Raw genomic sequence first — 24,416 nt, 5'->3', positions numbered from 1 at the left:
AGTATTTGATATTTTTCCACACAAAACTAAAAATGCAAATATTCTAAAAGAAAATAAATCAGTCAAAGAGAGAAACTTGTCACTTAATATTACGGTCTAGTATTAATATTTTTTTCTATTTATAAATGATAGATCTTAAGTTGGGATCTTGTGGATAGTGATTTGAACCAATTTATCCCCATAATGTAAATAAATCCAAAAAAAAAAAAAAAATTAAAGAGAGAAATCTCTTACGGTTCCTTATTTAGTTCAATTGAAGAGAGAATGTTCCAAGCAACACTAGGATAGTTCTTTCCCAAATATAAACTCCATTCACGGGATGTCCAGAATTTTGTAATACCATATGCAACAAAAATTTGTTTTCCTAAAAATGTACGTACAGAAAATAAATTTGAAAGTTCTTCCAATGTCTCTAATGTTTTCAGTAAGTATCTTGACTTTCTAAGGAGTCTCCATCAACACGAATGTTTGAATGTTTTTCCAATGTCCTTAGAGCAAGCCCAGTGTTGGGTTTGCCTCAGGGGACAGTGGAGAAAACAAGGGCCCGAGGGCCGGTGGGAGGGCTCCAGCGTGGGCTAGCCCGACCGAAGGTGGAGGCCTGAGCTTCGGGCCCGTGGGGGATTGCCAGCCCGAGAGCCCGAGGGCTACGTGACGTCATGCTGACGCCAGCCTGGTGTCAGCGCAATATTAAATTTTTTTTGTGTCAGGCGCGTGCACCCCACTCGCGCGTGGGGGCGCGTGGTTGACACAAAAATCAGAAAAAAAAGGTTGTCAGTTATCGTTGGGAAGCCACGTGGCTTCCCACGGTCCGTTAGATCTCAACGGTTACTTAATTTGGACCGTTCGATCTCAACGGTTAAAAAAAAAAAAAAAAGGTCAGATTTAATATCCACTGTTGATCTCAGATCGAACGGTGGATATTAATATTCTTTATAAATAAAAAAATAGTTTTAAAATTAAGAAAAGTTACCGTTGTGACACGTGGCACAATCTGGAGTGTTGGAATTCAAATTTTTTTATATCCAACGGCAGAGATTAATTAATTGAATAAAAATTTAAAAAAAATTGTAAAAAATTTAAAAAAAAATCTGAAAAATCTGAAAAAAATTGTAAAAAAAATTGTTTTTACTTTTCTATAAATACCTTCTCATTATCATCTACCTTACACAACAATTTCATATTTTCTCAACTACCTTCAATCACATTCCTTTCTTTGTCTCAAAGTTTGAATCCATTTTTTTCAACAAAATGACCACTGGTGCAGGTACGAATTGATCGCTTATTGAAGATGTTGCGTTGTGTACTAGCTGAGTTGAAGTTACTCATAGTTCGCTTACAGCTAATGAGATGCAGTTGCGAGAGATGTGGAGTCTTATTCATACCAATTTTCTTGAGAAAATTGGTGGGAAAAGAACCAAAGAATCGATGTCCGGTCGTTGGAAATTACTTAGCCAATTGTTTAGTACGTGGAGAGACACCTTGGCACAAGCTAGTAGTAATATTCGAAGTGGGGAAAATTACTCGGATCAGGTAACAATATATTATTTATTTGATACCCAAATTTACATTATAATTATTTGTTTGTATTATTTATTTGTTACCTACATAATTTATTATTTATTTGTGACGTACAAAATTTATTATTTATTGTTTGTATTATTTATTTGTTACCGTCATAATTTATTATTTATTGTTTGTATTATTTATTTGTTATTTATTATTTATTGTTTGTATTATTTATTTGTTACCTACATAATTTATTATTTATTTTTTGTATTATTTATTTGTTACCTACATAATTTATTATTTATCGTTTGTATTATTTATTTGTTACCGACTTACATTATAATTATGTTGTTTGTATTATTTATTTGTTACTTATTTTCATTATAATTATTTATTTGTATTATTTATTTGTTACTTATTTTTATTGTGTAGGAACTTCAAGCACAAGCTTGGTACGCTGCCAAAACCAAAAGCAAAAATAAATCATTCAACCGGTGGGAATGTTGGAATATTGTCAAAGATTGTCCTAAATTTAGAGTTGTGCCAGTCGGTCCAGAAGTGCACATGAACAACACCCCTCTACACTCTACACCCGATCATGTTCATGAAGATGATGCAGAAGAAGTGCCTGAAACGCCCCTCCCTGAACAAGCGTCGGGTTTGACCCGTTATCCAATTAGGCCTCAAGGTAAGAAGGCTTCAAAGAGAAAAGGGGGTGCTTCCAAGAATGATTATGCAAAGTTCATGGAAGAACTTACTCGCCAAGGTGAATTGACTTTGGCGAGGGAAATGGCGAAAGATGAGGCTGATAAGGCTAGAGAGGCAGCAAAAGCAGCAGCTGTTGAGAGAGAATTTTATGCTAATGAGAGAGAAAGAGAGCTACTTAGGCAAGAAAGAGAACATGTTAGAGAAGAAAGACGGGATCAACAAGATCGTGAGATTATGAACATGTCTTTAGAAAGGAAGTCTCCAAATTCTAAATTTTTTTGGAAGTCAGAGAAAGCGGACGTGGTGCGAAGGAGGCGTGCAAGAGAAACGATAGCAAGCCAAGGTGGTTCTAGCACCGCAAGAGAAGATCATCCTAGCACCACAAATTGGTTAATTGATGATGAATAAAGTACTTTTTGTAATCAGAGCCCATAATTTTCCAATCACTTTGGGTTGTAATTTATTATTTATTGTTTGTATTATTTATGTTGTTTCCAATTTCTTGAATATTCATTCAAATTAATTTGGTACGTTATTTATACTAAGAATTACATAAACATAAACATAAACATAAAAAAATTACATATACTAAGAATTACATAAACATAAACATAAAAAAATTACATAAACATAAACATAAACATACTAAGAATTACATAAAACACACCAAATTACATAACATAAACATACCAAATTCAAAAAAACACACTAAATGAACTTAATTATCTTCAGCTTGTTTCAATGCCCACTGGTGCTCCATCAAGTCAATTTATCGGGCATTGTGCATGTCTGGCATTTGAAATGCAGTATATCGTTGAATGAGCCTTTCATTGTAACGTCCATCCCTTTGTAATGGCTCATGTTGCACGGGCTCATCGGTGGCGTCATGAGCACAATATATACGTGTTCTTGAATTGTTCATCGGGTCTGGCTCATATTCATCAACAGCTTCATAATCGTACTCATCTTCCACAATCATGTTGTGAAGAATGATGCACGTCATCATGATGGATCGAAGCGATTCTACATCAAACAATATGGCAGCATCCCTGACGATCGCCCAGCGAGCTTGGAGGATACCGAAACAACGCTCCACATCCTTCCTGCACCCCTCTTGATAGTTTGCAAAGTGTTTTTCCTTTGCACTCCGTGGACGTGGCACTGTTTTGACAAATGTTGACCATCGCGGGTAAATGCCGTCAGCTAGGTAGTATGGGCCGTCGTACATATGTCCGTTGACCTCATACGTAACTTTTGGTGCCTTTCCTTGCAGGACATCGTTGAACACTGGGGATTGGGCAAGGACGTTGATGTCATTTTGAGCTCCCGGGACCCCAAAAAAGGCGTGCCAAATCCATGTATCAAAAGATGCCACCGCCTCCAGAATGATATTTTTTGCTCCTTTTCTGTCCCCGTAAGCGCCTTGCCATGCACTTGGACAGTTTTTCCACTTCCAGTGCATACAATCAATGCTTTCAATCATCTCAGGAAAGCCACACATCTCCGCCTTCTTCAACAGCCGCTCCAAGTCCATGTATGTAGGTTTGTGGAGGTACTCAGCGGTGTAGATAGATTCGATTGCTCCGCAAAACCTCATCAGGGACTCAAGAATGGTTGATTTCCCCATCCTTGTTATCTCATCCACTTGGTCTGCAGATGCTCCATATGCAAGCATCCGCAAGGCAGCAGTAATTTTTTGCTCAGGCAGTAGACCCATAGCACCAAAAACATCTTTCTTTTGCACAAAATAAGAATCATGGTTGCAAACAGCAATCATGATTTTGTTGAACAAATGTCGTTCCATTCTAAAACGACGTCTAAAGTACGTATCAGGGAATGCACTATTAGAAACAAAATAATCATCCAAGAGTTCCATACCTCGTCGTTGCCTGCTTCTATCAAGGTTTCTGGAACGGCTGGGCCTGCAGATCTGAGCCGCAGCTTGGATGACTCGACGGGAATGTGAGGCTCTGCCCATTCTTACTTCGTCATCTCTCATTTGACGCTCCTCATCCTCTTCCCTCTCATTTCTTACCCCCTGGTGATTGAACATTGCTTCTGATTCGTTAAACAATTCTTCCTCTTCCTGATTGAATTCCCACATCATCCTTGAGGAAGAAGAAGAAGACATTGTAAGAAAGAAACAGAAACTATGAATAATGATACAGATTTTTGTGAATAAGGAAGCAGAAACTATAAATAATGATAGAGATCTTGAGAAAATTGGTGTGAGATTTGTGAGGATGGATGGTAGATTATATAGAGGATTCATAAAGGATTAGGTTGTACATAATGCCATGTGGCATGCCGTCATTCGTTACAAATCTGATGGAAATCTATCCTCAAAGATTGTGAACATATTATGACACGTGGCATGCCGTCATTCGTTAAAAATCTGATGGAAATCTATCCTCAAAGATTGTGAACAGATTATGACACGTGACGCGACGTGATTGGTTAATTTATCAGAAATCCATCACCAATAATTGTATTTTCAGATAATGACACGTGGCATAACGAGTACGATTAAAAAATTTATCGGAAATCCATCCCCAATAATTGTCTTTTCGGATTTTATGACAAGTGGCGTAATTACAACGATTAAAAATCTTATCCGAAATTACAAATAAAATTATTTTGTATTATTTAATAATACTTCGGATAATGACACGTGGCGCAACGAGAACGATTAAAAATCTTATCCGATATTACAATTAAAATTATTTTGTATTATTTTATAAATAAAAAAAATACTAATATTTTATTGCCTATTGCTAGGGCTATTGAAGTGTAACGGTGGAGATGCAAATTCTATTGCCAGGGCTATTTACTGTTCATTAAGGGCAGTTACTGTTCATTAGGTGGATTGAATAGTGCATTGCCAGGGGGAGGGCTCCAACGCTGGAGTTGCTCTTAGTGTTTTCAATAATGTTTTCAGTGTAATTCCTCTTAAAAATCTCCTTGAACTTTCCAGTTCTTAAAAATCTCGATGAAATCTTAGCTTGAAGGCAATGAGTATAGTCCACACATGAAATCCATGGTTGCCATTTGAAGGAGAGAGTTTAGAGTATATACCCCCAAGACTTGCATGGGTGTACACTTGAATATTTTAGCTGTCAAACTGTCTGCTTATGCACTTTCCTTCTCTCTTCCCATGTGCTATTCTAAGGCCATTTGGACCACAACAAGAAAGTTCCTCATTCCTCACCAATATCTTCAACTCTACTAATGCATGCTTAGTGATTTTAGCCCACCGATAACTTCTCAATTAAGCCTTCAAATTGATAATGAAAGATTGCTTCGTATTGGTTGTTTATATATGATCAAGGAATATTGGTCTAATAATTTAGACATTATGCTATGAAAGGTCAAAATCTATTGATTTACCTCCCAGGACGTGAGATTCTTTTATGTCATTAATTTACCACATGTCAATTGCTAATTGGACGGATACTGCACATTTTGAAGATGTTGCAAGCTCTTCTTGGACAATGATGTCACTGTACTAAATTCTAGGTGCATGAGAGATTTTCTCTTAACAAAAACCAACTTTTAAGAAACTAATTGATGCCACAATGTTTCATTTATATTTTTGTTAAACATGAACCATTACGAAACTAAATAAGAAACTTTCGCATCCATTGATGTAATAAGTTGATATCTCTTATAGTATTGAATCTTTAAACGTAAATGTAAATTGGTCAATAGACAAAAGGTATGGCCCTGCTCTATATGATCACCACCTTTATCATTAGTCCCTTGTTGTGATAGTTAATGGAACATGCCAAATAAATTTCTTTTTGTGGCAACTTTTGCTAATATGCTACTCATGTTTTAGGGTTCAAATTCTCCATTATCCACTATGTAGTTGTGCATGCAAGTTGTTTGACAGAGGAAAAATCCATGCTACTCCAAAAGTCACCCTCTATTGCTAACCGCCAAAAGTGACATCCTGTTTTATTTCTGCCCATGCAATGAAGGAAGGGAATCTCATCACTAAGTAACCCAATCAGCCCAACAAAAATGTGGCTCTCTTTTCTTCATCAGTCAGTTGTGTCCTGCATGGGCATGCCCAATCCCTTTATGCACAAACCTGTATAAAACCCTAACCAAACCATCAAAAATTCCACACAATCACTCATCACTTCCCTGAACTGTTTCTGAAAATGCCTCGGTGGCAAATCCTCTTCCTCTTTTCTCTCATTTTCCTCTCATCCTCCACCTCCAATGCCTCTGTCAATGACTTCTGTGTGGCAGATCTGAAAGGCCCAGACAGCCCTTCAGGCTACACCTGCAAGATTCCTGCTATGGTCACTGTCAGTGACTTTGTGTTCTCTGGCCTGGCCAAAGGTGGAAACACCACCAACATAATAAGCGCCGCCGTGACCCCGGCATTTGTTGCCCAGTTCCCAGGAGTCAATGGCCTTGGAATCTCTATGGCAAGGCTAGATTTAGCACCAGGTGGTGTTATCCCATTCCATACACACCCCGGAGCTTCGGAGATTCTCGTTGTGACGAGGGGTATTATCAAAGCCGGGTTTGTTTCGTCTGCCAACTCGGTTTACTTGAAAACTCTTCACAAAGGAGAGGTCATGGTTTTCCCACAAGGGTTGCTGCATTTCCAAGTGAATGTTGCAAAAATACATTCCAATGCTTTTGTTAGCTTCAGTAGCGCAAGCCCCGGCCTCCAAATCCTTGACTTTGCCCTTTTCGCCAATGACTTGCCTTCGGAATTGGTGGCGCAGACCACTTTCCTCGACCTTGCTACAATCAAGAAGCTCAAGGGTGTTCTTGGTGGCACTGGTTAATTAATTGCTTTAGGTTTTTTCTTTTCTTCATTGTAACATTTTAATTTTTCTTTTCCATCCATAAGCTTTTGTTTTGTTCAATTTTTATTGTTTGTGTTGTATCCTAATAATAATGAAGCTTTCAGAAGCAATGATAACTTGGCCAACAAGACAAGTAATTCTTCTCAAAAAAGATAACTAGTAGTTAGAGTACTACTGGTCTGATTTTTTACTTGAGTGAATTTTTAAAAGTGTAGCGATTTGAGACTTCTCTTTCAGCCATTTACATTTTGAACATAATATTTTTAAATTTTTTTGCATGAGGAGTGTTAAAATCGCTGGTGTTCTCGTAAATATGATATTTGAATGAGGGCTTGCAAAATTAAGGGTTAAATTCTCATATTTAATGTGGACTACGCCCAAACGGGTGGAACTGTGAAACTTTCATTACCCCATAACATGCTCTTGCTAACAAATGAAAGTTGTAAATCAACAATCTTCTGCTCGAAAAAATTAAAACAAATGAAACTCTCATTACCCCCAAAAATTTCTCTATTTTTAGACTTCCTGAGTTTTATTCCATCTCTATTGCTTCTCTTATAAGTATTATGGGTTTTACTCTGGTAGATCTAAGTGTCTTTAAGCCTAAGGACACCTAGATCTATCCAAATGAGAGGAACTCCTGGCTTTTATTTTATTTCTATTGCTTGTCTTAAAATGTATATGAGAAATCTTCGTGAGATCATTTGGCTTTAAATTGCTCGTCATTTTTTTGACATTCATAGCCATGTATTGAAATGACAAATGGTCTATGTATTGAAATGACAAATCGTCTATTCTAAAAAGCATTTTCATTGACAACAGTGCAAAATATAGACTTTGGCATCGGCGTAGTTAAGTTGGCTAGATTAGTGTGTTTTAACCTCTATGTCTAACTTTAATCCTCCTCCCCATAGTAAGGAGATAAGAGTGACCATATTTAAGTGAAGTCAATCTAAAAATAGAGAAACACTAGAAATTTGTACCCGCGCGGTGCTGCGGGATTTAAAATTATATGAGATATTTTATAGCTTCAATTCTCATAAATAATGTTGAGTGAAAACAGAGAACTACGAATGGCAATGCAATTTATATGTATTATCATGAACGGATACCAAGAGAAAAATCTATTCCTTCAAAGTGCAAAGAAGAAGATAATTGTTCATTCAAAAAGTTGGACTAATGATAACTGCATAACTTACAAATGCAGTATTGAGAGTATACCAGTCAAACAAAGCTTGCTACATGCTAAATAAAGTTGAATGTAAAGCTTGGATACCAGACTTGTTCCTAGCTTGAGGAGTTTCCAAGGAAGGAAAATTTGACCTTTTGTTGTAATAAATTCCAGAGTGTCTTGGATAGTTGTGAATACAACTGCAAAACATAACAAAGACAATTAGGCAATGATTAAAAAAAAAATCAAATTTGAGTTTGGGAGCGTGGAGAGAGAGAGAGAGAGAGAGAGAGAGAGAGAGAGAGAGAGAGGTGGTAATTTGACTTGTGAAATTCTCAAATCAAACATTTAAATGAAGTTTAATCAAAATTTAGAACAAAATGTTAATTAGAAATGTGTTAAAATGGAAGTAAAAAAGATTGAAACTTGCCTAATGTGATGTGTACAATTTTACCATCTGTTTGTGAAAAATATACTGCTGTGACATGCCATATGTTGATCTTGCCTTCTTGGAAGTGATATTAGTCGTCGATTGCCAAGTAGCTAAAATCTGTACAATATTTTAAATTATGAGACAAATTATTATGTCAAAGTTGTGCGATAAAAAATAATTTATATTTCTATATTGACGCAAGTTATGATTTTAATTTGCATATACCTTGGTGGAGTTATTCTGTGTATGAGTTTCTTACATTCATCATCCATGTTATGTGAAAAGCTGATTCCAAGTTTTGCAAGAAGTCACAAAGAAATGAAATATAAAGTTGGACCAAAAGGAAATTTGAAAAAACAGAAGGAAGAAAATATTATTTCAGTCATTTTCCAATCTTTGAATTGGAATGACACAGAACATATGACTAAAACTTTTAACTTTCTAGTTAAAGTCTTAACTATTTTATAAATTTTTATCAGCCAATACTGGAAAATGAATGTAAGTAATGCTGAAAGAGGCAGACAATAAAAGTCGATGTAACATGTAAAACCCAAAACGTTAAAAACATAACATACCTTTTTCAAAGACAAAAAATGTTGCAAAGGGAAAAAATGTGGTCTGCAGAAAATCTGAAAATGAGAAAAATCGAATTTGATAAAACTGTATATGAAGAGAACTATTAAATATGCAGTGAAATCAAAATTAATACAGTTTTTGCAAAACAAACTCCATGAGTGATTTATTCAACCAACCTGAGTTTATTTGACCATAATGTATGTCATCTTTGATTAATATCATCTGCGAGAAAACATTTTGCTTTCTACACATCAGTAACCACTCATCTCTAGAGGCAGTATCTTTCTCTAGCTCTGCGAAATCCATGCATTGCCTTTTTTTTTTTGGATTTCGCTTGGCTTGGATGAGAGGTTTTAGATCTGTTGAGGTGGAGGTGGATTCTACTACTGTTGTGACTCTTCTTAATCAGCAGGATAATTTTCTCCATCCTCTCCACATCCTGATCTGTGGCTGCCAAGCTTACTTGAAGATGGACTGGCAACTCTCCTCCTCTGCTTCCTCAAAGCTCAAAACTTTCACACTCAATGGATCAAATAAGCCTTGTTTTTAATACCCTTTTGGAGTTTGATCTTTAAGTCTGTTAAATTTTTTATTTATTTTTTGTCTGATTTGAATTTGTGGGTTTTGTCTCCCAATGACACACCCCGACCGAGATCGGAGCGTGCTGGCCGTCACTCAAAGGTGACGTAGCCATGTGCACGTGCGGAAGCTAGTAAGTAGTAATATAAAGGCACGAATAATTAAAAAAACTAGCATACAAGTACTAGAATAAGTGCTAGTTAGTGCGATACAAATTCAGAGCAGGTCTATAGCAGTCCAAATAAAACGACAACAGTAGTACGCCCGAAGGCGACCCTACAATGTGGAGTGTCTGTCAGAACGCCGGAAAGCTCTCAAGGGAAACCACCGCAACGGCTAAGCAACTAGAACCTGGAGGGGCGCAAAACAAAAGCGTGAGTGGGCAAAAACAAAGCTCTTTGAAAACCATTTCATAAAATACATTCTAACCCTTCACCGTAAAACCTTTATACTTCCCAGAAAATAACCATATGTACGTATGTATAGATATGCCCAACATGCTCAAGGGTATGCCAATCATGCTCAAGATATGCCATGTCAAAACCTCGTAATGAAATGTATGTGCTCAGGTATGAATCATATCAATAACATAACATCTGGCAGCCGGAGTCACCTAACGTGACCTGTACGGCTGCATATAGAGCTCAATCTCAAACTCAACAACTGAACCTGCCCACGAGTCGGAACCATTCTATGTGGTCTGTACGACAGGCCTGGGTGTAATACATATATACGCTCTAGTGCTACGATCACGTGAAGGCTGTGCGAACAATCGCGGGTCACCTACGAGTCGGAACCACCTAAAGTGGTCTGTACGACAGGCCTATGCACCTAGCTTGGATCCAAGCTGAGCGTATGGTGCGGGAGGTGAACAACACGTGAAGGACTGTGCCCTACTCTGGGCGGGAACACTAACACCGGGGGTGCAGGTTATGAGCTCTCTAAGCACCTCTAAACACTATGCAATGCAATCGTTAATTAACGCTTACCTGACACTTACCTATGCCTCCACAGCACCCACATATAAATATATATGACATATGCATATGTATATGTATGCCACAAATAATGCATGCAAAGATGCATGAACGATAAATAATAAAGTGCATGGCATAAGGCAAATAACCCTTTTTAATTCAATTTCTGGGAATATAAATGTATATAGGTATATACGGAAAACAAAAGCCCACTCACTGGTATGTAGAAGGGTCGTAGCCCCCCTGTCTCGCGTGTGCACGCTCGTCCTCTGGGTACGTGTCACCTAGATGCGAAACAACTATAAAAACGTTAACTTTAAAGCACATAACCCGTTTCTCGTAATAACTTCTCATACATTGCTCAAAATGGACAAATGAATATACCCACGTGCTCTACACAACCTCAGGATCATAACCATAAATTTAGAAAAAATTTTGGACCCCGCACGCGCTCCCACGCGCCAGCACAGGCACGGACCTACGCGCCCCCCACGCGCGGCCACGTGCCAGGCACACTGACGGTGTCAACAGACGCCGTCAGGAATATTCCGTCAAACTGACGGAATATTCCGTTAAAACTAATCGGATCCGTTAACGGCGTTAGGAATATTCCGTCAGAATTGACGGAATATTCCGTCGCCTTCCTCATTCGAACGCCGGCGACGTCGCCGGCGTCGGAAACTGGGAAAACCTGCAACTAGGGTTTTCTCGCTCGTTTCTCGACCGTTTTTCGTGATTCTTGGACCAAATGAAAGCCCTAGACTAGTAGAACATGTCCCAACAAGTTTTAAGGGCTAAAACTAAGAGATTATACCTGTGCAAATTCTCCAAAACCGGCCAACTTCGAGCAGGACGATCCCGACGTCCAAATTCGTCCAACGAAGTACTCCGAGGCTCCTGGGAACCTCACAAACACAACTACGAGCTCAGAAAACCCAAAAACTTAATGTATAAATTTTGCATGAACAGTACTCAAAACGGACATCGTCGAATCGACGTGAAAACGATGTGTTTCTCACCTGAAAATGCTACGGTTGTGTTCCCCTCGACCTCACGAGCTCAAATGTGTCCTTGGTTTCCTCGATCCACCACAGTTTGAGGGGTATGTGTGTTGGTCCGTACGTTTTTGGAAGAAGAAGAAGAAGAAAGGGAGAGAGAGAGAGACACGGGACAGAGACAGAGAGAGGGTGAAGAGAGACAGTGTATGTGCAGGTGTGTGTGTGTGGCCCAAAGCTTGCCAACACCACACAAAGTAACCAAAAACAATAATACGAAAACCAACTAGGGGTAAAAAGGTCATTTCCTAAGCACATTTCCGATATTTTCGGGACGGGATGTCACAACCTTCCCACCTTAATAGAATTTCGTCCCGAAATTCAAAACAACCTAGTAACCACCCCTAGTAGTCAAAGAATAATCGAGGGTACAAATCCCTCATCCGATCCTCTGTCTCCCACGTAGCTTCTTCGACTGAATGGTTTCTCCACAGAACCTTCACTAAATTCACTGTCTTGTTCCTTAGAACCTTCTCTTTCCGATCAATGATCGTCACCGGTTCCTCGTCGTACGTCAAATCTGGGTTAATCTCAAGCGGTTGAGGAGGTATCACGTGAGATGGATCGGCAACATAGTGTCGGAGCATGGACACGTGAAAAACATTATGCACTCTAGCCAACTCCGGAGGCAACTCCAACCTGTAAGCTACCTCACCAACTCGTTCTGTGACTACGTATGGTCCGATGTACCTGGGGCTCAACTTCCCTTTCTTCCCGAACCGCACAACACCTCTCCACGGTGAAAGCTTCAGGAATACCCAATCTCCGACCTCATATGTTCTGTCCGTAGCATGCCGATCCGCTAGACTCTTCTGCCTGTCCTGGGCTGCTTTCAGGTTAGACTTAATCACCTGAACATTCTGAGTAGTCTCCTCAACAATCTCTGGACCTACTAAAACTCTCTCGCCAACCTCTGACCAACACAACGGTGTGCGACAAGCTCTGCCATACAAGGCCTCAAATGGCGCCATTCCAATGCTCGAATGAAAACTGTTGTTGTAAGCAAATTCCATCAAATCTAACCGCTGGTGCCAAGCATCACCAAACTGCAACACCGAAGCTCGCAGCATATCCTCCAAAGTCTGAATAGTTCTCTCTGACTGCCCGTCGGCCTGTGGATGATATGCCGTACTATAAAGTAATCTCGTGCCCAAAGCTTCCTGGAAAGCTACCCAAAACTTCGATGTAAATCGTGGATCTCGATCCGAAATAATGCTCACAGGGACACCGTGGTACTTCACAACCTTCGAGATGAACAACTCCGCTAAACGGCTCAAAGAATACTTCTCTCTTACCGGAATAAAATGAGCCGACTTAGTGAGTCGATCAACGATCACCCAAATGCCGTCAAAGCCATTATGTGTACGCGGGAGCTTGTACACAAAATCCATGGTGATATTTTCCCATTTCCACTCCGGAACGGGAAGTGGCTGCAACAACCCAAACAGCTTCTTCCTCTCTGCTTTAACTTGCTGACAAACAGCACATCTGCTCACATACTCGGCTATCTCCCTCTTCATACCCGGCCAATAGTAAAATGGTCGAATGGTATGATACATTTTCGTAGCTCCTGGATGCATAGCGTAAGCCGAGATATGTGCTTCATCGAGAATTTCTTTCTTCAACTCCACACTCTTAGGCACGAACATTCTACCTTCAAGCATCAACATGCCATCTGAATCACGAACTCTGAGGTCTCGCCTCCTTCCTTGCTCTCGAGCTTGAATAAGTTCTTGAGTCTCCTGATCAGCTACTTGGGCTTCAAGCACCCGATCAACAAGTATCGGCCTAACTTGAAAATTAGCAAGTAATGCCACATTTCGATCTTCGGCTTCTAGCCTTACTCCCGTAGTACGCAAGTCCACCAAAAGAGGAACACGACTAGCGTACAACGCGTTAATACGGCCCTGTGACTTCCTGCTAAGTGCATCAGCCACTACGTTCGCACGACCAGGATGATAATCAATCGTGCAATCGTAATCGCTGAGCAACTCCAACCACCTCCGCTGACGAAGATTAAGTTCTTTTTGAGTAAAGAGATACTGGAGACTCTTGTGATCTGTAAAGATCCTGCACTTTTCCCCGTAAAGATAATGTCTCCACAACTTCAACGCAAAGATGATAGCAGCCAACTCCAAGTCATGTGTAGGGTAATTCATCTCATGAGGTTTCAACTGCCGCGAAGCATAAGCAATCACCCTACCATGCTGCATCAATACACATCCCAAACCATTCAAGGAAGCATCGCTGTAAACCTCGAAATCACCACTATCGTCTGGGAGTGCCAAAACAGGTGCATGAGTGAGACAATGCTTCAACTGTTGGAAACTCCGCTCGCACCTATCATCCCACTCAAATTTGACATTCTTCCTCGTGAACCTCGTCAGTGGTAAGGCAATCACCGAAAAATCCTTAACGAATCTCCGATAATACCCTGCCAATCCAAGGAAACTTCTCACCTCGGTGACGGTTCGCGGTTGCTCCCAACTTTCTACCGCTGCAACCTTCTGAGGGTCAACCAAAGTACCCTGAGCAGAAATGACGTGCCCCAAGAATGCAACTTGATCTAACCAGAACTGGCACTTGCTAAACTTAGCATATAACTGGTGTTCCCTCAACCTTTTCAACACCAAAGTAAGATGTCGAACATGCTCCGCTTTCGACTTAGAATACACCAGAATATCGTCAATGAAGACAATGACAAATCTATCCAAGTAAGGCTGGAATACTCGGTTCATCAAATCCATAAAGGCGGCTGGTGCATTCGTCAACCCAAATGGCATAACCAGAAACTCGTAATGACCATAACGAGTCCTGAACGCCGTCTTAGGGACATCATCCTTACTGATCTTCAGCTGATAGTAACCAGACCTCAAGTCTATTTTAGAGAACACACAAGCACCTCTCAGCTGATCGAACAAATCATCGATACGAGGCAATGGATAACGGTTTTTAATCGTCACCCGATTGAGTTGCCTGTAGTCGATGCACAGCCTCAAAGTTCCATCCTTCTTCCTCACAAACAACACTGGAGCGCCCCAAGGCGAAGTACTAGGCTGGATAAATCCCTTATCTACTAACTCCTGCAGCTGAACTTTCAATTCCCTTAACTCCGCGGGAGCCATACGATAAGGAGTTAAAGAAATAGGATTAGTACCTAGAAGCAACTCAATGGTGAACTCTACGTCTCGATCTGGGGGTAAACCAGGTAAATCCTCGGGGAATACATCAGGGAAGTGTCTGACCACTCTCACATCCTCCACTCTGCTAGTAACAGCCTCCTCCAGCATCACATGAGCCAGATACCCCTGACAACCCTTAGTTAACAACTTTTTCGCTCGAAGCACCGAAATAACGCCATATCTCACCCCACTCTGTTCACCCACAAAAGTAACCACAGGTAGTCCAGGTCGGTGAAACGTAACTACCTTCCCGTAACAGTCAATGTTGGCACGATAGAAGTGTAACCAATCCGTGCCCAGAATCACGTCAAAGTCCACAATATCTAACGGGATAAGATCAGCTGACAAAGCAACTCCCTCTACGATCACTGGACATCCTGGGTACACACAATCTACGACACAACTCTCTCCTCTAGGCATAACAAACTCTAAATCATACCCTAGAGGTGTGGGGCGAGGTTGCGTCGCTTGAGCAAACGTATGAGAAATTACGGAATGTGTAGCTCCACAATCAATTAAGACTCTAGCAAAACAACCAAGAATGTTCAACGTACCCATAATCAAGTCTGGGTTGTTCTGAGCGTCCTGCAGAGAAATATTGTGAAGACGCCCCTGTCCCTGCTGACGCCCACCGCGGCCTCGGCTAGCCTGAACGCCGCGTCCCAGAGCACCACGCCCCTGACTGGGCTGGCCTGACTGTCTCGAAGACCCTGCACTGCTAGTGGCAATCTCCCCCTGCTGATACTGTCCTCCCTGATACCACTGTGAACCACCCGCTGGGGCTGGAGGATACGGCATATAGCCGCCCGAATACTGGGGATAGCCACCCTGGGAATAGGGATCCTGAGGGTACTGATACTGCCCCGGAGCATAAGGGACAGCATCACCCTGATAGTGGTAAACACCACATCGACCCGTCTGGCCGTAACTACTAAGACCCTGGATCTGCTGGAGTGGTGCAGGCGGTGGCATAAAGGTCTGCTGTGGTTTCTGCTGCTGCTGACCCTGGGGACAATTCGCCGCTCTATGTCCCACCTGTCCACATGTGAAGCACCCGTTGCTACCACGTCTACACTCGCCAAAATGCCGGTTGTTACACCTACGACAAACTGGGGCTCTGCCTCGCCCACCATCGCCCTGCCTCTGGCCTCTAGCGCCACCAGCAAATCTACCTCCACGACCCTGTCCAATGGCACTGAAGCCACCACTCGAAGAGCTAGAACTAGCTCCACCTCTCTTGAAGTTCTGAGTCTGACGGGGCCCGAGCGATGCCTGACCTTTGCCTTTGTCATCTTTCTTCTGGTTGCCGTCCTTTTCTTCATCGGTATCACTCGACATATTCTCGGAATCCTCGATCCTCAACAGTATCTCATAAAAGTCCCGGTAAGTCTCGCTGTGGACCGTAGACGCCATAGAACGCCACTTCTTCCTGGTGCCCAGACGGAAAAGACGAAGCATCTCCGCCGGATTACCAGCGACATCAGGGTGATAACGGGACAAGTCCGTAAACTTACGGTAGTACTCATTCGCTGACATCTTCCGCTGTTTCAGTTCGGAAAACTCCTGTTTCTTACGGTCGATGTACTCAGGGGGAACATACCTTCTCCTAAACAACCTCGTAAAAACATTCCAATCAACCCTCTGATCCGGAGTCAACCTACGAAGCTCCTGCTCCCACCAAGCGGCCGACTCCGTATCCAGAAACCAAGCGGTCGTCTCGACCCACCTCTCCATAGGCAAGTTCCCCTGATTATGCAGCACCCGGAAGGTCTTCTCTATGTGTTCTAGCCAGCGCTCTGCGCTCTCGGGTCCCTCACTGCCCTTAAACTTATCCAGCTTCAAGTTGTACATAGTCTCCAGAGGAGTCCTCTGGGGAGGGCGCATCACTGCCTGAAGGGCTGTAGCAAAAGCTTCCCCCAACTGAGTAATATCGGGGAAACTAGGCTCAGAAGAGCGACGGGGTTCCCGACGAGGCGGCATAGTTCTGACAGAAGACACCAAAATCATTAGAATACTCACAAGGACACAGGACTGCCAAACCTACGCTCTGATACCAAACTGACACACCCCGACCGAGATCGGAGCGTGCTGGCCGTCACTCAAAGGTGACGTAGCCATGTGCACGTGCGGAAGCTAGTAAGTAGTAATATAAAGGCACGAATAATTAAAAAAACTAGCATACAAGTACTAGAATAAGTGCTAGTTAGTGCGATACAAATTCAGAGCAGGTCTATAGCAGTCCAAATAAAACGACAACAGTAGTACGCCCGAAGGCGACCCTACAATGTGGAGTGTCTGTCAGAACGCCGGAAAGCTCTCAAGGGAAACCACCGCAACGGCTAAGCAACTAGAACCTGGAGGGGCGCAAAACAAAAGCGTGAGTGGGCAAAAACAAAGCTCTTTGAAAACCATTTCATAAAATACATTCTAACCCCTCACCGTAAAACCTGTATACTTCCCAGAAAATAACCATATGTACGTATGTATAGATATGCCCAACATGCTCAAGGGTATGCCAATCATGCTCAAGATATGCCATGTCAAAACCTCGTAATGAAATGTATGTGCTCAGGTATGAATCATATCAATAACATAACATCTGGTAGCCGGAGTCACCTAACGTGACCTGTACGGCTGCATATAGAGCTCAATCTCAAACTCAACAACTGAACCTGCCCACGAGTCGGAACCATTCTATGTGGTCTGTACGACAGGCCTGGGTGTAATACATATATACGCTCTAGTGCTACGATCACGTGAAGGCTGTGTGAACAATCGCGGGTCACCTACGAGTCGGAACCACCTAAAGTGGTCTGTACGACAGGCCTATGCACCTAGCTTGGATCCAAGCTGAGCGTATGGTGCGGGAGGTGAACAACACGTGAAGGACTGTGCCCTACTCTGGGCGGGAGCACTAACACCGGGGGTGCAGGTTATGAGCTCTCTAAGCACCTCTAAACACTATGCAATGCAATCGTTAATTAACGCTTACCTGGCACTTACCTATGCCTCCACAGCACCCACATATAAATATATATGACATATGCATATGTATATGTATGCCACAAATAATGCATGCAAAGATGCATGAACGATAAATAATAAAGTGCATGGCATAAGGCAAATAACCCTTTTTAATTCAATTTCTGGGAATATAAATGTATATAGGTATATACGGAAAACAAAAGCCCACTCACTGGTATGTAGAAGGGTCGTAGCCCCCCTGTCTCGCGTGTGCACGCTTGTCCTCTGGGTACGTGTCACCTAGATGCGAAACAACTATAAAAACGTTAACTTTAAAGCACATAACCCGTTTCTCGTAATAACTTCTCATACATTGCTCAAAATGGACAAATGAATATACCCACGTGCTCTACACAACCTCAGGATCACAACCATAAATTTAGAAAAAATTTTGGACCCCGCACGCGCCCCCACGCGCCAGCACAGGCACGGACCTACGCGCCCCCCACGCGCGGCCACGTGCCAGGCACACTGACGGTGTCAACAGACGCCGTCAGGAATATTCCGTCAAACTGACGGAATATTCCGTTAAAACTAACCGGATCCGTTAACGGCGTTAGGAATATTCCGTCAGAATTGACGGAATATTCCGTCGCCTTCCTCATTCGAACGCCGGCGACGTCGCCGGCGCCGGAAACTGGGAAAACCTGCAACTAGGGTTTTCTCGCTCGTTTCTCGACCGTTTTTCGTGATTCTTGGACCAAATGAAAGCCCTAGACTAGTAGAACATGTCCCAACAAGTTTTAAGGGCTAAAACTAAGAGATTATACCTGTGCAAATTCTCCAAAACCGGCCAACTTCGAGCAGGACGATCCCGACGTCCAAATTCGTCCAACGAAGTACTCCGAGGCTCCTGGGAACCTCACAAACACAACTACGAGCTCAGAAAACCCAAAAACTTAATGTATAAATTTTGCATGAACAGTACTCAAAACGGACATCGTCGAATCGACGTGAAAACGATGTGTTTCTCACCTGAAAATGCTACGGTTGTGTTCCCCTCGACCTCACGAGCTCAAATGTGTCCTTGGTTTCCTCGATCCACCACAGTTTGAGGGGTATGTGTGTTGGTCCGTACGTTTTTGGAAGAAGAAGAAGAAGAAAAGGAGAGAGAGAGAGACACGGGACAGAGACAGAGAGAGGGTGAAGAGAGACAGTGTATGTGCAGGTGTGTGTGTGTGGCCCAAAGCTTGCCAACACCACACAAAGTAACCAAAAACAATAATACGAAAACCAACTAGGGGTAAAAAGGTCATTTCCTAAGCACATTTCCAATATTTTCGGGACGGGATGTCACACCCAATATCAAAAGCTTATAGTTTTATATATGTCAGTAATAATCCACAATATCTCAATTTTTTTCCAAGCAAAAATAAATATCTCAACAAATCAGTGCTTCATTTGGTATTCTTCTTTCCAGTTCCATATCAAAATCTATTTACATCCCTATGTTCTATAAAGAACAATTGATATGAAAAAATTATCTTATTTACATCCATGTAGTATAATACACAGTAAAAAATTATCTTATTCGTTGCCAAATATTTGATTTTTCGCTGCGGTTTGTTATTTTAGCGAATTTGGTTGTTGATATTTCGTATTTTTTATCGTTCATTTGTGTTCTATTGGGGTTGTATTTTGCTAGAATTTCATAGAATTTGATTTGGCTGCGTAACTGATTGGCTTAAAATTTTGTGAGATTAAATATTTCTTGAATTTGATCATTAGATTTCCCTTTTTTTTTTTCTTTTTTTTTGCAAATATCTTGTTTTCTAGGTCCCACCTTTTAACATTGTTGTTCAGTACTTCACTCTTCTTTGCAGCAAAGAAATGTTTTTCTTGTACCATGCATAGGATTTTTAGAAATGGATCAAAACTAACATGAGATATAGAACTTCTGTGTTTCACTTACTTATTGATTGGGTTACAATCTCAGCATGAGAAACTCACTCCATGATCTGAAAAACATGGAAGAATTATATAGCTACAGTAGACAAACTAACCTACGATTTTAGAAATACAAAGTAGGATAAATTTGCTACATGGAGATCCCACAACAGAACCAACTTACAAATATTCTAAACTCTCATCCAAAATTCAAACCGTCTGCAATTCTATACAAAAATATAAAGTTGTATGGCAATTACTACAATTTGAAGCAAAATTTAACCTATGCAATAGTTGAATTTAATAACTCAACAATATTAATATTCTCAAGAGAAAAAAAAAAAGCACAAAAAAATAAAACCCCATATAAAAAAATCCAAGACTTTGTACAGAACATAGGCTTACCTTTCTTCAAGAACTGCAATTGAAATTGCAGCAGTTGCGTTTGTTGGGTGGTGGGAGTCATTTCGCTGTGCAAGAGTTGCTGAAAATTTACCAAAATCTTAGTAAGATAAAGAACAAAAATAGTAATCACAAAACTCAAATTTAAAGCATAGTTTTGTAGCTCCTAAATTTTTTCTAAATAATGCAAACACTCTTGCCTATCTCAGATGGCTATAACTCATGAATCCAAATCTCATTGAATCAAGCCTATTCTCTTAAACCAAAGATGAAATTGTTTCATGATCTGCAACTAATATGATTTACAACTAAAAAATAAAATTAATCAACTCGAAATCAAATATAAATCCAATTCAATTTAAACCTACCAAGCATAACAGAACAAATCATAGATAAACAATCAATCAAACAGAACTGAATGAGATTTAGCTCCTTCAAAAATTTCACATTAAACCCAATTATAAAGCACAAAATCCTACCCAAAAATGAAAACAGAGATAAAACAAAGCAAAAATCGAACAAAAAGGGATGGGTACCTCTGTTTTTTACTCGAGATCTCTGCGCGCTTTGAATTTCTGCACGCAAAATATATTACTTTATGTAACACTTGATAAAATTTGGAAGGTCCTTATATAATAAGATTCATGTTTGCTTATGATTTTTTTTTAAATTCCCAAGCAAAAGGATTAGTAATGGTAAAGCTAAAGTTTGGGGATTCATGTATGATTTGGCCTTTGATGTTCAAATGACGGAGAGTGAATTTGTCAATGTAAGTTGGCAAATATTTGATCGAGTAAAAACTATGTTTAGCCACAAAATACTATCATGTAGTCATATGGAAGCATTAAGGATTAATTTTCATTAATAGTATTCGATCTATTTGCAGACATTTTGTATGATAATCCTTTTTTCGTGGTTAGTCAGATCAATTAGGGATATATTTAACTAAAATGGTAACACATTTTAACTAAAATGATAATACAATTCAATATCCTTTTCTTTGAATTGGAGATTAAGTAGAAAATATTACCCACAAATCATCCACATATTCATAATTATGCATGAAAAGTAGAAATTCGAAAAGCAAAAACTAAATCACTTACATGGCAGGTCTTCAGCAAGAATAGCATTGCTGCAACCAAAATTGATACCAATACGCCGTATGAATCTTATTGATTATGAGTACCAATTCTCTAGATTGAGCACTGCGGGGTAAGATCTGCACTTGTGGGTAAAACCAAATTAGGTTCTATTTAATCACAGGTGCACCAGAAAATTATAAAAAATTTCATACCTTTAAGTTTCAACGTTTTTACTCTGGAATCCAAGAAAAACCCATATCAGATTCTAGGTGGGTTTATCACAAATAATAATTTAATCAGAAATTAACACTGAAAATAAATCAAAAACACAAAAAAAAATTGAACTTTTCTTACCTCTAAGTTTCTGGGTTTTTACTGTGAATCATATTGAGAACTAAGGGCGCAAATTGCTGGAGGAGAAGACGAAGAGGGAGGAAGCACGGGTTTGTTTTGGCGATGAATGGGAAAGCACGTCAACTTCCAAAAAAAAAAAAAAAGGAAAAAAAAAAAGGGAAATCTAATGATCAAATTCAATAAATATTTAATCTCACAAAATTTTAAGCCAATCAGTTACGCAGCCAAATGAAATTCTAGCAAAATACAATCCCAATAGAACACAAATGAACGATAAAAAATACGAAATATCAACAACCAAATTCGGTAAAATAACAAACCACAGCGAAAAATCAAATATTTGGCTCCTGGGTAGTTGAGAAGAAGTGAGATTTAATTACCTGTTGAAGGCTAGAGAAATTGGGTGCACGATTAGGCGGCAAGGAGATCGCAAAGCAGAGACCAAAAAGATGAGGAAGCAGAGATCGAAGGGATCACGAAGGAGAGATGGAAAGGAACAGGAAGCAGAGATGGAAGAGATCGCATGGCGGAGTGTAGGACGCATGATCGAAACCGCCAACCCGTTGCAGAGCAGCTGAGAATTCTGTGTTTCAAGTGTTTTCGGCAAAAGTCGAGAGATTTCTACTGGAAACCACGCGGAAACCATGGCCAAAACCGTCATTTTACTGTGGAAAACACGAAAAAAGCAAGACTTGAAGAGCAGCTGAGGGGCAAAAACGGAAGAACACTGGCGAAGGAACAGTAAAAAGGACACAGAGGGAATTAAACAGAAAGTTAGGCGTTTAGTATATATATAATTTGGGGGCGACGGGAACTCTTGCTGACTTGGAGTTTCACCAATCAGGTATTGACATCTGTGCATTTAAGGTGGAATTTATACAAACAGTCTGGCCCATCTTTAAAGCAATTAAAAAAACTTAATATTTATTTAACATGGTACCGGTGCCTCTCTCTCTCTTCCATCTCCCTCCGCCGTCCTGGTATTGCAGACAAAAACCAAGCATTTCCGACTAAACGGTCATCAGCACTTGCACTAAAATTTCTGTCCTCCACCTAACAACCATGTCACGCCCACCACCATGAACACCCAAGAAAGCTCCAGCCTCCATCACACAACTAAAATCTCAATTTGGCACCATCATCTTCTTCTATCATGTTGCTTCATCATCATGATTTGAAGACGCCGGTTCTTGATCACCAAGAGAAAGGTGGGATGATAAGGGGATGACAACACGATGGGCTAGAACACCGGGCGGCAATCGTGGATGTCGGGGGCTGAGAGGAATTGGAGGGGAATGATTAGAAGGTTAGGGAAGGGCCTCGAGAATGAGGTTTTTTTTTTTTTTTTTTTTTTTAAATAAAAAATTTATTCATTGATTATTCTATAAAAGATAAAACTATTTGGCCTTAGTGGGTCAGATGACGTCAGTGGATTGAAAAGGAACACCATCTGCACTAAGATGTGTATTCCTATCACCCCGAAAAATTTCTCCTAAAAATATATATGAGATGTAGGTACCTAAACTTCTCTCAACACAATGTGGGCTTTTAGCAGGGGCACCCAGAGATTTTTAATGCCCGGATCGAGCGCTCAACATGTGTATTTTTTTTTTTCTACGAACATATATTTAAAAAAAAAAAAACTATAGGAGTTCTGGACCCAGTTGAATCTAGCGGGGAGGGGGTGGAGCTAGACCCTCACACCTATAATATATTACTTGAATAAAAAAAATACACCGTATGGAAGGGGTGGTTTTGCAGTTGGAGGAGAGAGATTTTGTCGTTTGGTCAGCGGGATCGGGAGTCGGGACTCTCATACATGGACCATTTGGTCGGAGGGAATGCTTGGGTTAGGCTTGGGACCGTTGGGTCGACCGATGGGCGATCGTGGTCAGGTGGTAGTGTCGCGAAGAAGACTCAAAGCTATGCATTGTCTCTCTGTCTCGGCTGCAAAAGTAAATTACATGCTTTCCCATTTATATTTTATAAACCTATATATCTGCTACTACAAATAATTTTGATGCCCTAATCAAATTTGGGCCCTGAATGGAGGCACTGTTTACACTCGGTTTGGGCCGGGCCTGGCTTTTAGTATACACTCTTTGAGAAGTCTGAAGGTATGAGCAATATGCAAGGAGTACATATCTTTAAGGATCTAAAAAAGCTGGGTATAGGATAAAAAAATTTAGATCATTGAAATTGATCCATTGGTTATAATTATTATATTTTTTAGAAGAGTTTTTTATTTTTAATCGTTAAATTAAATTTCAATAATCCGAATTATTTGATCTTTAAACTTAATTTTTTTTAGATTCGAAGAGCATCTGTACTCATGCGCAATAATAAGGATGAAAGTTGTATTCATCGAAAAACTTCGATGAAAAGAAGCAAAAGTTTTACCCATCAGACAAAGATACGGTCGAATTGTGCCGAAACTCGCAGGGGCATTGCCCGAGCATATGCCTTTTGAGCCCATTATTATTATGTTGGATGACTGGATTTTTTTTAATTTTTTTATGTTGGATGATTTTGAATTGACTGACTGGTTTGGCTGTTTTGTTATTCTCACTTTTACATTTTCAGAAAAAGAAAAAGAAAGGGAGCATCGTCCTCCATTGATTTTTATAGACTGCCTATACGTGCTCACGAGA

The 24,416-nt window shown here is 40.5% G+C and overlaps 1 protein-coding gene and 1 long non-coding RNA gene across 3 annotated transcripts; one reads left to right on the top strand and one right to left on the bottom strand.

Annotated features, from left to right (window-relative positions):
- The first annotated feature begins 6,269 nt into the window (after positions 1-6,269).
- Positions 6,270-7,296, top strand: LOC137740941 (auxin-binding protein ABP19a-like). The gene has a single exon (XM_068480747.1). It carries the CDS (start codon positions 6,381-6,383, stop codon positions 7,020-7,022), a length of 642 nt encoding a protein of 213 aa, XP_068336848.1. The 5' UTR covers positions 6,270-6,380; the 3' UTR covers positions 7,023-7,296.
- Positions 7,297-8,353: 1,057 nt separating this feature from the next.
- On the bottom strand, positions 8,354-22,285 carry LOC137740059 (uncharacterized). Of its 2 annotated transcripts, XR_011069128.1 has the most exons (7): positions 22,146-22,285; positions 21,766-21,888; positions 21,624-21,646; positions 21,433-21,548; positions 20,866-20,904; positions 20,333-20,411; positions 8,354-8,414 (listed from the first exon to the last, which is right to left on the bottom strand). It is a non-coding gene; the product is annotated as an uncharacterized lncRNA (long non-coding RNA). The 2 variants fall into 2 exon arrangements; XR_011069127.1 differs by lacking the exon at positions 8,354-8,414 and having other exon boundaries at positions 20,280-20,411.
- Between the last annotated feature and the right edge of the window lie 2,131 nt (positions 22,286-24,416).

The sequence above is a fragment of the Pyrus communis genome, chromosome 7 (genome assembly GCF_963583255.1).
Source record: "Pyrus communis chromosome 7, drPyrComm1.1, whole genome shotgun sequence".
NCBI lineage: Eukaryota > Viridiplantae > Streptophyta > Magnoliopsida > Rosales > Rosaceae > Pyrus > Pyrus communis.
The sequence above is the reverse complement of the archived record's forward strand: the minus strand, read 5'-3'. Positions and strand labels throughout refer to the sequence as shown.